We start from the raw sequence: 14,417 nt of genomic DNA, 5'->3' as shown, positions 1-14,417 counted from the left end.
TATTAGCTAATAATTATTCGAATAAAGAATGAGCACATGAATGATCAAACGTCTTCTATAGAAAAAATTTAAGCAGAGGGATCAATTCTTTCTACCACCTGCGATGCTTTATTTACTGATACATGGAAGTGTCCAGGTATCGTACTGAAATAGTTAATCCTGTAATGTGATAAGTATCTGTCAATCGTGTTTGGGCCGGGAGCGTTGATGACTGGCGTTTTTCATCAAATCCGGCTTATGTCTTGGATAACCTGACAAACTAGTACACGGCTTATTTTCTAAATAATCTGACATAATAGTACACATATTTTCAAATCAGGTTTATTCCGGATTTTAGGGTACTTGTTAATATATCCTGAACGTGAATAAAAATATGAAAATCAAGTTCATATAATTTGTCTGTCTGCATTATTTTTCTAATAAGACTTAAGTTAAGTTCATATAAAAATACCGATGGACTAATAGCACTGCTTAGCTAGTCTCCAACGAGTCTTCTACTAATCAGGAATGCATATGTGATGTTATGATGCTGATACTCTTAAGTTTAGGTGAAGTACGTTTTACAAATAAACTTTTAATTTACTTTCTGTAAAGCCAAGTATGAATGGCGGATCATTTAACGTACTGATGTACCTCCACAATAAATGGAAGTCAATCCCAATATGATTTATGAAAAAACAACCGACAGGTTCTCTTCTAAGTCAATAAATAGTTCTACTTAACGTATTTCATTCTATATTAGCAATACAATAGTGTACTCGGAGCCTAATGATTTATCTGAAAGGTCATGACCGCATGATTCATGTTTACGGCTTTTGGAATGATATTAGATATTAATTTGACAACATACAAACATGGACAAATTAAATTAGTGATCATAACAAATATGTCATCTTCGTTATATTTATCTGCCATTTATCCCATGTAGTACATGTAGTTCATGAAGCTGGGTTCCCTTCAGTGTAAACTATGGTGTAACAATGCCTGTGGAAGATTGGTCGTGTAGGGTCTTTTTCAAAAAGTTAACTGTAGAATTTTTCAAAATTTCCTTGTTATCAAGCGTTTTGCGTTTATCTACCTCAAGTTCACCACTTGAAATACTATTTATGTTATACCACGTGTACCTCTTAGATAAAAAAAAAAAAACACGCACATATACATTTTTTTTTATTTATTTCCTCAAGATGGTTTTTTTACGATAATATGTCTTCGGTTACATACTTAAAGAAGGGATTTGCGATAACAACAGTATGTTTCATAAGTGATAACTGATTTGTGTTTATGTATTTTATGTTGTAGTATTGGTTTCATAGTGCCCTGAATTGTCTTGAAAAGGGAGTGAATTGCCCTAAAAATCTGCCAAATTCCCTTCTCTGCACTGTTCTTATTATTTTGCGTATATATCCATTGCAGTAATACGTATCCAACGAACGTTTGTTTCTTCGGATCCAGTGTCCATATTGGATTATATTGTCGTTATTACGAATGAGACATATTCCTGTATGCATATCTAGATGTAGATGTATCTGAAAATACTCGAAGCGGTAACAAGTATCACGTGGAATTACGCATAATGGATATCGCAGCCCAGACAATCATCGCGCTTCTGTGTTGCCTACGACGTCATTTTAAATGTGTATTGGCGTTATCGCATTATTTTATTTGATGGGGCAAGATCAAAATTGATATATCAATATCAGATAGCACAATCGGGTGATTTTTCTATCAATGTCCGGTACACATTTTCCTTCATTTCACTTCATGTTTTATTCTTAATTTAATTGAGTTAAATGTATTATATTCTTCTTCATTGTTATTATTACCAACGACAAAGGGGGGATGAGTTGACAGCTAAACGGTTCATTGTACATGTATGTTGTAAGAGCTGATTTTCTTTAATCTGCTTAAACATATGTATGGTACTGATCTATTGACGAAATATGTTTATCTCGTTTTGTGACGACGTAAATGGTTCGATTATTTCTATGTGCGATGACAATGTGGGAAATGTACAACACAACGAATATCCATCTCAGTCTCCATCATTTTATATTGACTACTATGTGTTATATAAATAAGATTCCAATCGCTATTTCGCCCATTAGGTAATACTTATAGGCTCACCTTCGTATTGCAACATCGAATTTCTATTGGCATAAATCTAACACACAATAAAAGCCACTCTATATATCAAAATTAATTATCAAATTATATCATGTATTAAAATGTTATTTGATAGACACTTTTAGGAATTAAGGTTTACAACTTAATAAATATAATAATTGTTTAATCTGTTTTAAGTACCATTGCGCTACTCTTGTTGAGGTATGTGATAAGTTTACACCAATCAATAGAGAGTAAGTCGAAAAAACTAATCACACACTATATCATAGTATCATATTTGTTAAACAACGTTTAGCTTATCAGTTAACGATGTGCAAGCACACGTTGTGATCTAGTTATCTTAGGGAGACCGCTACTTTTCCAGGGATCATTGGATATCTAGATCTTAGGTGCTCTTCATTGGGTTTTGGGAGCAAAATTTGAGTGTTGGATGCATTTAATAATTAAGACTTTTTTTACAAAGTTATTATTTATTTAAGGAACCCTTTTAAGAATTTCTTCCATCAAGACGGTACATCACTATTTCGGTTTCGAACTACACATAATTAATACAATAATATTGAATTAAATATAATATTTATGAATACTGTATGTGTATGGAACTGCTTCTTTGCTTACATGACAGGACACCTACGCCCCTGTAAAAATCAAATTACAAAAGCACACTGATCAATATAGTGTCTTGAAAGGTTAGTACATTTTATAATTGAAATAGACTGTTACGTACTCCCCCTCAACAACCGATGTAATAACAAAAGTTCATCGTATGTATGATCATCAAAAATATGAACAAACCCGACCAAATGCAACTCACGTTATAAACCTTTAATGTCCTGGATAATCACAACGTATGGTCGCTATCTAGGGTGAAAAAGGAAAGACAAAAATATAGGAGTAAATTGCCTGTCAATACTTTCATTTAACGTTCTGACGTTTCAGGAGTCCGACAGTCGTTTTTTTTTATAAAATTTACAGACAATTTCCCAGCAAGATAGTACAATGTCACCATTATTGAAAAAAGAAGTAATATCAATAGGTTCCCAGAATTTGAGAGGGGACGTGAATCATCTTGCCATCATTGTACTGTACAGGATAGACTCTAGGATAATCTGAGTTATCGTTCCTGACATAGTATAATGTGACGTAAACAGAATGTATTTTTGTCATGTAAGGCTAAACGAGTAGTCGCTCTTGAATGATTGACGCAGAGTAGTTTTTTCTTATGTTATTTCATACTATTTTCCTTTAACAAATATCCTATCTTTATTTTTGAGGGATACTAATTTTCGCATTATATAACGAAACAACGCATTTGCTAACATCAATCTTATGCAAATAGAAATTGCATAGCTAGTTGCTCTCAATATCAAAATATCACCACCTGAGTTGGAAAATTCAATAAATCTGCACCGTATCTAAGTTAAAGTTCACACGAATACAAAACGATTTACAGTATTTTTCTCTATAGCCTCGACTTGATAACTTGTTGATAAGATGAAGAAACTAGCGGTGAAAATGTTTTGTTTTCTACATCCACACAATACAGAGGGTCGCTTGTGAGGTCAGGGTTATAACCCTCTTTAACAAGGTCAACCTTTCTATGCTTCATTGTTTGGGTAACCTCGAAATTGGCCTGAAACCGTAGAAATATAGGCCGAGCATACCCTGGAAGTGACTTTGCGCATTTCCGGTAGATTTGCTGCAGTATTTCCGGTGTTACGGAAACGTCATCCTTTAACAAAATAGCTGCCATTCCTGCTTTCCCATCATTATCTACAAAATAAAAAGTTCCTTTGGTCAGTCATAGTATGACTGGATGTACTTAATAGACACAAGTATAAACATACGTGTTATTACGCATTAAAGTTTAAGTAAAATGGATGCAAACACATGAATGCATATACAGATGACTTTTGTAACAATTTATAAATAATAATATCATAATTCTATTTTTACTTCACTGTGACACTTTCACTTTATAAAGTCATTTAAGTAATTGCTATTCATATCGATTGTATATGCTATTTCCCACAAACTGTTTTTATTATTATAAGGACGACCTAATTGTAACGGTGAACGTCGTATACAGCTCACCCTCCTTTGAAGATGTCTGTTCTATTCACATACCAACCATACGCGGTACATACATTTAATTGAACATGTATGATAAACTAATTTCAACTTTTATAATGTTAATGCAGATGTATTAAAAACAGAAAAAATAGGTTAATATAGGTATTGAATGACATTTAATTGGTAATCATAGTCATTTGAATACCAACTAGAACGAGAAAATTAGGCATAAAGCCTACTTACACAGTTTTACACATTCCAGAAAGTATTCATATCGAAGATGGATGTAAACCAAAACAGTTAAATATTTAACAATAACGCTAAATAAAACAATAAGAATAATAATCTTCGCCATAAAGATTCTATACTAACCCGGTACTTCTACACCGTACACGTTGATATCCTGTATAAACGACAGGGTACTCAACACTTCAGCTACCTCACGTGTAGACACGTTTTCACTTTTCCAACTGTAACGTAAAAACATACCATGAACACTTAAATCATTTCCATAATGTTTGTTAACAAACATTAAAAGTACAGTTTATAGTGTAACGACAATAATAAAACAATCATTCATGCTGATCAATACAGGAGGCTAGGTTACGCATGCATGTCATTTCAATGTTCAAGCTCAAAGTCAGTAGTTGTTCGAGTAAAATTAGATTGACACCAGGAGAAAAATACTAAGTTATGAACACTATCGTTTTCTACACATTCCCAAAATATGCAGTGGTGACGAACACAGTAAACAGAAACAATACTTTAACATAAATCATTGTCTTTATGTACAGGATTCATGTTTCCTGAATAGAATCATTACTGATACATGCATTTGCCGTGTTTGTGTGTTACTTGCCGAAATGTGTCCCCCAGTCTGTCCCGGAAGTACAAATAATAGTCTTTGTCAATGGCAACTACGTCACCAAAATTAAAGTAGGCGTCGTCTTTGACAAATACGTCCCGGAGGAACTTTTTCTCATTAATCGCCTTGGATCCCAGGTAGAATTGTGTCGTAGTTTCCGGTACGGCAGAAATGATCAAACCGTTTTCGCCTGTTGATGTTACATTTCTTAATACAATGAAATACATATACTGTATATTTTATTGAATAACATCTTTCGATTTTGTGGATTACATACCAATTGTCCATGTGCCAAGTTACATGTACTTTACTGAAGTTCTAGTTTACCTGCTCAGTACATTATTTATGTAATACATTTTCAGATCACTTCGTAAAAATGTTTCTTACATTAATCTATCTATTTACAGTCCTGCCTATCAAACTTAGTTTTATATAATTAATTTTACATTTATTTTATGTAACGACAGTAAACCCTACCTATATTAAATATTTCAATATTTTCCACGTTTTGAAATTTCCGATGACAAACTTTACAAACTTTAAACAAATTAAAATCAATTGGATGACAGCAACGGTAATATCTCATAGATTTTCAACAGATCTAGGTATATAAACCTGCGCCGCAGTCAATGCAGTATCCGTCCTTTCCCCTGATTGGTTCCTCTGTTATCCTATCAAAACGTATCACACGCACCGGTACACTCATCTTGTATTTGGAAGCCAGTCGCTATAACAGAAAAAGCTCATACACTATTATACTTATCGATAAGACAATGCGAAGATAATAAAAGCTGAAAACATTCATTTACTGGCATCTGGTTGATGAAAAACATCAGTTGGGTTTTAGTTACATGAAGAGAGAAAACCCTTACTTGAGTAAATCGCTGTATAAATTCAGTGTGATATTTCAATATAGTAAATGTTATAAATAGATGTCAATTATTGTCCCCGACTTCATTATGTTTGACTTGAACATATCACCATCAGTGGTGATATCCTGCCGATGGCCCCCACTCTGTTGGTGAGGTTAATTGTGATTGATGTCCCCTCGGTAGCCCCAAAATGTTCAACGATCATAGGAATCTTGAAACGGTCCTGAAACGTCTTCCATACATCCAATCGAAGACCGTTCCCCATTGCAACTCGAATATTGTGAACTCCATCAAGTGGTGACTGTAACGAAATAAATAATGATTCCACTAAATAAACCTTGTTATTAACAAACAGTAAATTAATGTTTTAGTTGATTCAATAAAAGGAACATCATTCGTTAGGACAATTAGAACATACATGTACCCTAGCTTCAAACTTTAAAACTCAATGTAACGGTAACCAAGGACGCTTAGTAGAAATGAATATATAAATAAATAAATAAATAAGGCTTTTTCAGAAAAAGCAACTGTATCCAGGTGGGGTTTTTTTTGGGGGGGGGGGGGGAAAGGGACCAAAAATGATCTTTAGATGCACTTGGAATTTGTATCTGTTATTTTGCTCTTCTATGCTCTCTTTTTTGCGGCAGTGGTTCCTGAAGAACTCATCTTAATATGAAGAAGTGAGAGATGTAATTAGATGACCTATGTTATTGTGAGGACGTTAAACTACAGACAACCAATACAATATCTCCATGTAAATCTTTTATTTTTACACATCTGTATTCTTTAATATTTTCTTATTCCTCAAGGGAATTTAGAAATTCCAGATACTTAGAAAAAGCTCTGTAGTAGAGAAGAAATTATAATCTTAACTCCATAAAAAATGTCAGAAATACTATTCATACCTCAGGAACTTTTAGAATATACCGGAAGAGTTCTCCAATGTAATGCACCACGGTGACTTTGTACTTGCGACAATCTTCCCAGTAATGGCGGGCGGAGAACTTCCGGCGTAGTGCCATGGTACAACCTGGGTTACAATGGATAATATAGGAGATTATACACGTAACGCGGCTACAGTACTGGTGAATTCTATTGGTAAATCCTTAACCTAATAAGTTATCAAATTGTCCATAGTAATACGAGTCAATTCACTTCTCTTAACCTTTTAAGGGATATGTTATCAGCATGTATCATATACTTGCTTGAAATATCGACCAAATTGAATATATAATTCCAATTATCGATATTGCCCGCCCGTGTAATAACATGTCGATATCAGACCGCATCCGGTGATATCAGCCCGCTTTCGGATATATCAGCCCGCATCCGGGTCTTCAACATAGACCGGTCCGGTGACCGCTTCACATTTTAGAGGTTTGTTGTTGTTGTCGTCTGCACCTCTCGTCTACAATGGAGTCTCATGGAGGCAGTACTCGAGTCGTTAGCTCAACGAATACTTGAATTAGATGAACTTATCGACAACGAAAATGATCAAAGGTTTCAAGAGGCAAGGTTTGTTAACATCGAAATGGGGGACACCGGTAGTTTTGACGACAGCAGGGATAATGGCAACACGATGCGGAAAACTATTTGTTTTAATGTGTTTCTTTTCATTAGTAAAAGGTGTATGATAAAAATGTTAAAACATGCCTATTGGCCCTCAACCTATATCAGGCCCGCAGGCCTTCGGCCCTTTGGCCTGATATAGGTAGCTCGGGTCAATTTGGGGTCTGATATGAAAACAGGCCTTTTAATAACCACTAAATACTAACTACAATTAACACGCGTCGAACCCGGATGTGCTATCAGGAGAGGATTAGTCTACCAGTGTCGGGTGCAGGCTGTTAAGGAACTACAGACACCTGGCTACCGTTGGTTCTTGGTTGATATGCAGATGTTTATATTTACATTCTGTATGCGTAGACCCATTGACAAAAATTACATTCATAAATGCATAACACAGGTGTTCATAGAATCTCAGCACGTGGGAACTGATAGTAACCTGATCACACTGCGTAGTAATACACTACAAAAACTACTCACTTGGAACGACCGAACTAGATGCTTAATTCTTACATCTTAAAATATTATTGAACTGTGCTTTGTGAAATATCCACGTATTCACGTGTCCTGTGCTACAAATAAACATTGAATATGGAACTACATTTTGTCGTGTTATTGTTGTTGACGGTTGCTAAGATCTCTCACGATAGTGTCACATTTCCCCGCGAAAAAACTCTGTTCTCGCCACTGCGTTGCACCCGTGTATAAGCAGGAACAAACCCTGTTTATTTGTTTTATTCGTTGTTATATCGATACACTGAAATGATTCGTCAATGTAACGCTAACGCGATTCATTCAATATGTCCATAAACCCATTGTTGTTATGACCTCATAAATGTTGAAAAAATAAAAATCATTCCTTAAGTATTAACATACAGTATAGGACAGTTGAACAGTTACATTCGGAAAGCCATCATTTTACAGTAGACAAAGCCAAAGATCCACGATACAAGGGTAGATTTTTATTTTAGATTTCGCTATACATATTTATTGGCTATGCTGTTATTATATGCCACATAAAGATATCTTTTGAAATCTTTATTTTACTACAGTAAGTACGGCAGTTATGAGTTTGAAATGTGGGTAGGGTGGGGAGATCTCTCACCGTAATTAACCGTTTCTTGAATTTCTATACTTATGTGTGCTCTTTGCGTTTTGTGGTAAATGTTAAATATTTACATTTGGTGTGGCAAAGCCCTTCTATATTACTACTAAAGTACTGCCAATAGCAGCTTCATCTTATAAGACTATAACTGAAGTTGGTCTTTGCAACTCCGAGCGACTTAACAGTGTCACTACCGAACTTATCGGTATCTTCTGCTTTGATCCCTAACACCAGCTGCCTGTCTCAAGTGTCTGTGAGATCAACAAACAATTTTACGCCTGGATTTTTTCACCAATTCAACCTTCTCCGGTTGCACGATCAACATCAACAACATGCCGGACCGCAAATATAACTCTGACCTGATTACGGCGGGCTTCCGTTGAGTGCGTGCGCCGGATATTGGTCGCAATTAAATCGGAAAATGTTTTACGACACTTGATTAGTTACTTACAAAATGTCATTTGTTACAATTTATGTATCGAGAATATGATATATATATAAATCAAAATCAAATGAATTATTAACGAAAGTTGCGGAGTCTTTTCAAGTTTGTATGGGAAATAGCGCATGACGTCAGCAGTTATCTTTGTGCCGTTCTAGATACATTTTGAACTAGGTCCAGATCTCTTACCGACAGCAATGGTGTTAAACAGACAAAGAAAAGTCGCTCCACTGTGGTAGAGAGGGGTTACCGCGTAGGATACGTCAACAGCATTGAAACCAAACGAAGACCAAATCTTCGAGGAGCCAATCGCCTTAGCTTGATTGCATATGGCTGGTTTGGGCAGACCTGGAACAGTCAAAAACTGATATGGTAAGCTTTTGTCTATTGGTGTTACAGTATGTTAAGTTATGGATATAAGCCGAAAACTGTCCAATAAGTGAGAGAAAGTACAGGTGTCGAGGCCCGTTAATGCCGAGACCTGTTCTTTCTCTCACTTATTGGACAGTTTTAGGCTTATATATAACTTAAAACAAAGTCCCCTCTGAATGCCTCTAATGCTGATTCAGGTAACAAATTCCCGATTGGTGTTCGCTGACCCATTTAACTTATTGGATAGTATAAGGTGAACCTATTGCCACTCTCATGCAAACCTCATGCATGCATGATTTTGGAGTCTGTGGATTCACACGTGTCCATATGGCACAATGTCTCCTGGCAATGAGGACGTTATCATTTTAAACTCAGTCAAAATTTAAGGATGCTTGAGAGATTGACATTTTGGAAATGGAAGCGGAAAATAAGGGGCACAATTTCCGATTTAAGCAATAGTTTGTCATCCCTATCTGAAAAGGAGAAAGACAATTTTGAATACACCAAGCAGACAGGATAGCTGTTGACGTTTGAATGTGGTGATTTCCATGGATATTAACACTGCTGGTACAGTATGCTAGCTGTTTAATTTTGAATGTTGTGAATTCTAAGGATAGTACATCGCTGGTATTGTATATGTTGATTTCATATTATACTAAAAAGCATATGCGCTTATAGTTTTATTTAGCTATATCGCTGAATTACTCCAATTGGCTCGGCACATCTGTTCCCTACAATGTGCTGTCACAACTGTCCATTAAGTTGAGCACTTAGAAAACAGGTGTGGACAGTTCATGCCACTCATAGGACACTTGTGACATCATCGCTATGTTTTAAGTCTTGAGTATACAGAATGGCTGATTTAATGTGATCATTCAGGCCATTTATGTTTTCTTTGGCGATGTATCGTTTACAGGAAACAAAGTGAAGACAATAGCGAAGTATCAACAAAATCGTAATTAAATCTCAAAATCAGTACAATGAGGATTAGATATCAACAAAGGAAAGATTCAATTGCAAGTCAAGGAGAATAAGACCTGCTTTCTGGAAAGGTAGGCGAATAATGCTTTATTAAAGACAAGTCTCCCTCCTCCCTCATGTAAATGTGATGTCTTTACCGACATACAAACAACCATGTCTGTTGCCAATTTTTAATGTGTCCCAATTTGCAACAGTACATTAATTACGTTATACTAAAACAAGCTTGGATAAAACTACACAGCTTTGAAGCAGTAAACCCAGATGATATCCAAGTAATGTCAACAAAATGACATTAGGGAGAGGGACGACGAAACAACATGGTTAACACATGAGCAAATTCCACATCATCAACCTAAATTCATATTGCACGAGGAAAAAGAATATTTCCAAATAATTATGACCATAAAACCTGCCTATTCTCTTCACCAACCTTTTCTATGCTAAAGCCTTGACAGTAAACTTACGAATTTATAATACTTCTACTCTGGTTTGTGTCATATGAAAATTGTAACAGTTCCTAGGCATTCGTTCTATACTTGCTTGTATACGAACATTTATTTCATATTAATTATGGTGTTTGATGTATCAATTTGACATAGATATAGATACAGTCGGTTAAACGGCTAATTTCGACAATATGATTTATCATTTTATAGATATCAATACTTTTGATGAAACATACATAACATTTTTGAGTATCAATATTGATATATTTGAAAACTAAATAGCATATAGTGTATTGTTACTCCTGCCAATTTGGAACAAAATACATTGCAACTACCAAAACTATTACGTATTTCAGTAAGGTAAATATCGATGTACCTGTTGTGCCAGATGTGTATATGTAGCATACTGGTGACGTCAGCGTTACATGTGAACGTAGGTGTTTACTAAGTGGAAGCGGAAGTGTTCTCTCCATGGCATCATCCAACGAATGATATCCCGGCGGGAGTTCACACTTTGAACGTCCTTGTACATACATTGGTATGTTGTCTGATAAGCTGTTCCTTATTTCTTCAATCGATTCTAACAAGCCTTCTCCTATAACATGATTAATAAAAAAAATATGATTCTATAACCATCTGTATGCATCTGTATATGTGCTATGCTAACGAATTCTGTTGTATACTATTCAGTATGAAAACAAGATATCCTAGCATTGATTCGGAATCACTTACAGAAATTGGCATACCCTATTATTTTTATATCACATATTTCACAGTACACATAGTTTGGTATGTCAGAATTGTTGGCGATAGCACAGCTCGATAGCAGATATGATGTGATCTTTCTGAAAGGTTATTATCTGGAAGTAAAACAGATATGGAACGTGCAGTGCGGATATGGCGCATGTCAAGCAAATATTGGTCGGTAAAAGGATGTGGTCTACACAGCAATATCAGTATTGCAAATGGAAACAACCTATACATTTATCACGGACAAGTATATCATCAACTTCCATAACAGTGCAAAACGACATTCCGTTGCAGAACGTGGATGGTCCTGCTCGATAAGCCCGCTGTAATATCTATTACAATCGAGCAAACGGCCTCCTAGATAGTCGGCATGCGGGTGCCTGTTTTCTTTTTTACAAGATTTTGCTGCTACATGTAGAAGTAGAATCCCATTGATGAATTCACAAAAATGAAAAGTTTATAAAAACGTATTTTGTAAATGTCAGTTTACTTTGATAGTTGACTATTAAACCTCGGGATTGGCCTAATCATATAGTTAATTGGCATGAGTTTATTCTGGAACGGTTTGCACAAGACTAGTTAAAAAACTAATTATCCATTGCAGCAAATTACTATCTTTATAAAGGGTATGATGGGCGCCGCTTCCCTTTTGTCGGAACACTTTAAACAATCATTGCATTCCTTTGATCTTAATAACCATCGATGAAAGAAATATAATACTGACGTTAAATTTAAAAAGGGAAACATTGGCAAGTTTTTGGTTTGCCTTTATAATGACATTGCGTTGCCTATTAAGTCAAAGAACGGTTTACAGAACTCATCGGACTGCAAGTAATAGTGTTAAAACCATTATTTCGCTTCTTACACTGTATGACATAATTAAATGTATGTGTAATTACAATACATATATAACTCTGAGTCTGGTTAATGCATTAACATCAATTGATTAGACATTCTCCCCCGTACCCGAGCCGACGATGATGGCCTTGGCATTGCTGGCCCGGATGGAGTGGAGAAGCGGCTCGGCAGTTAGATGGTAGTTAATGAAGGCATCCACCATACCGATTTTCTGTAGTCCTGTGAAAAATGATTTATATCAATGGACGTTATATCTATTGTTGTGATAAAGGTGGTGGTAATCAACATGGATTGGTGATGCTTGATATAAGTACTATCATTACTGTATCTGACCGTAACATATATCTGACCGAAACACTTGACTAATACTAAGGATTGCAATTGTAAAGAATAAAATAAGCATTACAAGAAAATAATTTTACGAGATAGCACTAAGTACAACATAACAGTGATATCAATGTTAGGTACACATTAGGCAAATATATCAATAAGTGTTATGTCAATATCTCAATTCCATTTTTAAAGTAATTCAAAAGTCCTTTACCCTCCCGAAAAGGCACTGGCACTATTTTTTCATAGCACATTCAGTATTTCTGTCTTACTTGTAAACATTTTTATTTTTTTGCATTTTCCCGAACGTTCAAGGTTTGTTACGGCTGCTGTCTTTATTTCACATCAAACTGATTAATTTAGGTTATGATGGCTTGCTTTTCGGGTTAGTAAATAACCTTACAACATTGTCATGGACAATTATTTCATTATTTACTGACAAGTATATTATATTACTACATTGAGGAATCCTAAACATAAATTTAATTTCTACTTTAAAAGAACCTTTGAATATACCAAGCTTAATAAAAATGGAGGAAATATAAAGTTTGATTTTATTCTCTTTGTATCACAATGGGTTCCAGCGGAATACTTACCAAGAAGTGTCCAGACAAACGAGGGTTCGTTCTGTATCATTGCGGCTACTGTATCGCCAGGCGAGATATCAAGGGACAGAATTATATTTGCGATTTTATTTGCCATGGCGTCGACGAGTTCATAACTATATTCTCTATCTTCAAAATACAAGAACACTTTTTTGGGATGTTGCTTTACGTGCTCCTCAAACTTATCAATGATATAAACCCCGTTGTCTAGATCCGGGTTCATCTTGTCACTTATTTGTTTAAGGCCTAACATGGTGGTCAAATCGTCCCCGATCCATGGAAACATGGAACGCCATGCGATTAAGGCGCCACCTACTGTTCCTGCTGCACCATAAAGAACGTTTTTCCGGCTAGGAGGCATTGTCACCTGATTGGAAATCAAAATAAGCAAGTGTTATACTGTCAAATTAGACATATTTGGCAACGCTAATGAAGCAACATAATGCATACAATGGAGAATTTAAAATGATATTATGTTCCAGTGTTCATGTATCATGTTGTTCTAATTACACTAGTTCCGTGATGAACAATGTGAAATGATGATATTAGTATTAACTAATTAAAAAAATGAATATGTGATAACAAATATCTGTGTTAGCGCATGAGACTTACCTGTCGTGATGTCGTTGTACGACTATCTCAGTAAGGCCCCTTTAGATAAGATTTATCGTAGAACATGTCCCCTGTGCGATAACACTACTGACTTAAACACCATGCTATGCCTTTATACCTATACATATAGCTGTTGTTGTATCACTTTATACAGGTCAGTATATAGAACTACAATAAGGGACAAGGTGGAATGATAACAGTGTAGCAGATACACAGATAGACCACAATCAAACAAAATGTGTACTCTGCCAAACACGTATACATAAAAACCCGCCTGCGTTGGTTTTCTAATGAGTCAAATTCCTCCTTTATGCAAGTAGATCGTCCGGTGGCGCATGTTTCCCTATATACACACTATAGAAACGTGACGCGTGTGAAGTAATTCAAAGATATTGAAAGAGGTTGCGCGACAAGTA

At 35.5% G+C, this 14,417-nt stretch overlaps 1 protein-coding gene across 1 annotated transcript; it reads right to left on the bottom strand.

Moving 5' to 3' along the window:
• Nucleotides 1-1,182: 1,182 nt before the first annotated feature.
• LOC110445566 (very long-chain acyl-CoA synthetase-like) lies at nucleotides 1,183-14,168 on the bottom strand. The gene is made up of 11 exons (XM_021490230.1): nucleotides 14,002-14,168; nucleotides 13,381-13,756; nucleotides 12,563-12,673; nucleotides 11,223-11,441; nucleotides 9,237-9,395; nucleotides 6,840-6,964; nucleotides 6,044-6,235; nucleotides 5,678-5,789; nucleotides 5,057-5,252; nucleotides 4,570-4,667; nucleotides 1,183-3,897 (listed from the first exon to the last, which is right to left on the bottom strand). The coding sequence occupies exons 2-11, from the start codon at nucleotides 13,748-13,750 to the stop codon at nucleotides 3,587-3,589; spliced, it is 1,893 nt and encodes a 630-aa protein (XP_021345905.1). The 5' UTR covers nucleotides 13,751-13,756; nucleotides 14,002-14,168; the 3' UTR covers nucleotides 1,183-3,586.
• Between the last annotated feature and the right edge of the window lie 249 nt (nucleotides 14,169-14,417).

This window comes from Mizuhopecten yessoensis, unplaced genomic scaffold (genome assembly GCF_002113885.1).
Source record: "Mizuhopecten yessoensis strain PY_sf001 unplaced genomic scaffold, ASM211388v2 scaffold2329, whole genome shotgun sequence".
In the NCBI taxonomy this organism is placed as follows: domain Eukaryota; kingdom Metazoa; phylum Mollusca; class Bivalvia; order Pectinida; family Pectinidae; genus Mizuhopecten; species Mizuhopecten yessoensis.
The sequence above is the reverse complement of the archived record's forward strand: the minus strand, read 5'-3'. Positions and strand labels throughout refer to the sequence as shown.

What these genes read in the sequence shown, in the direction of transcription:
- LOC110445566 (XM_021490230.1), bottom strand. Translation starts at nt 13,750, where the DNA reads ATGCCTCCTAGCCGGAAAAACGTTCTTTATGGTGCAGCAGGAACAGTA. An exon ending in AGACTGGGGGACACATTTCG is followed by an intron (nt 4,668 to 5,056) that starts GCAAGTAACACA and finishes TTTACGTTACAG; the next exon opens with TTGGAAAAGTGAAAACGTGT. An exon ending in GTACGGTGTAGAAGTACCGG is followed by an intron (nt 3,898 to 4,569) that starts GTTAGTATAGAA and finishes TTTATTTTGTAG; the next exon opens with ATAATGATGGGAAAGCAGGA.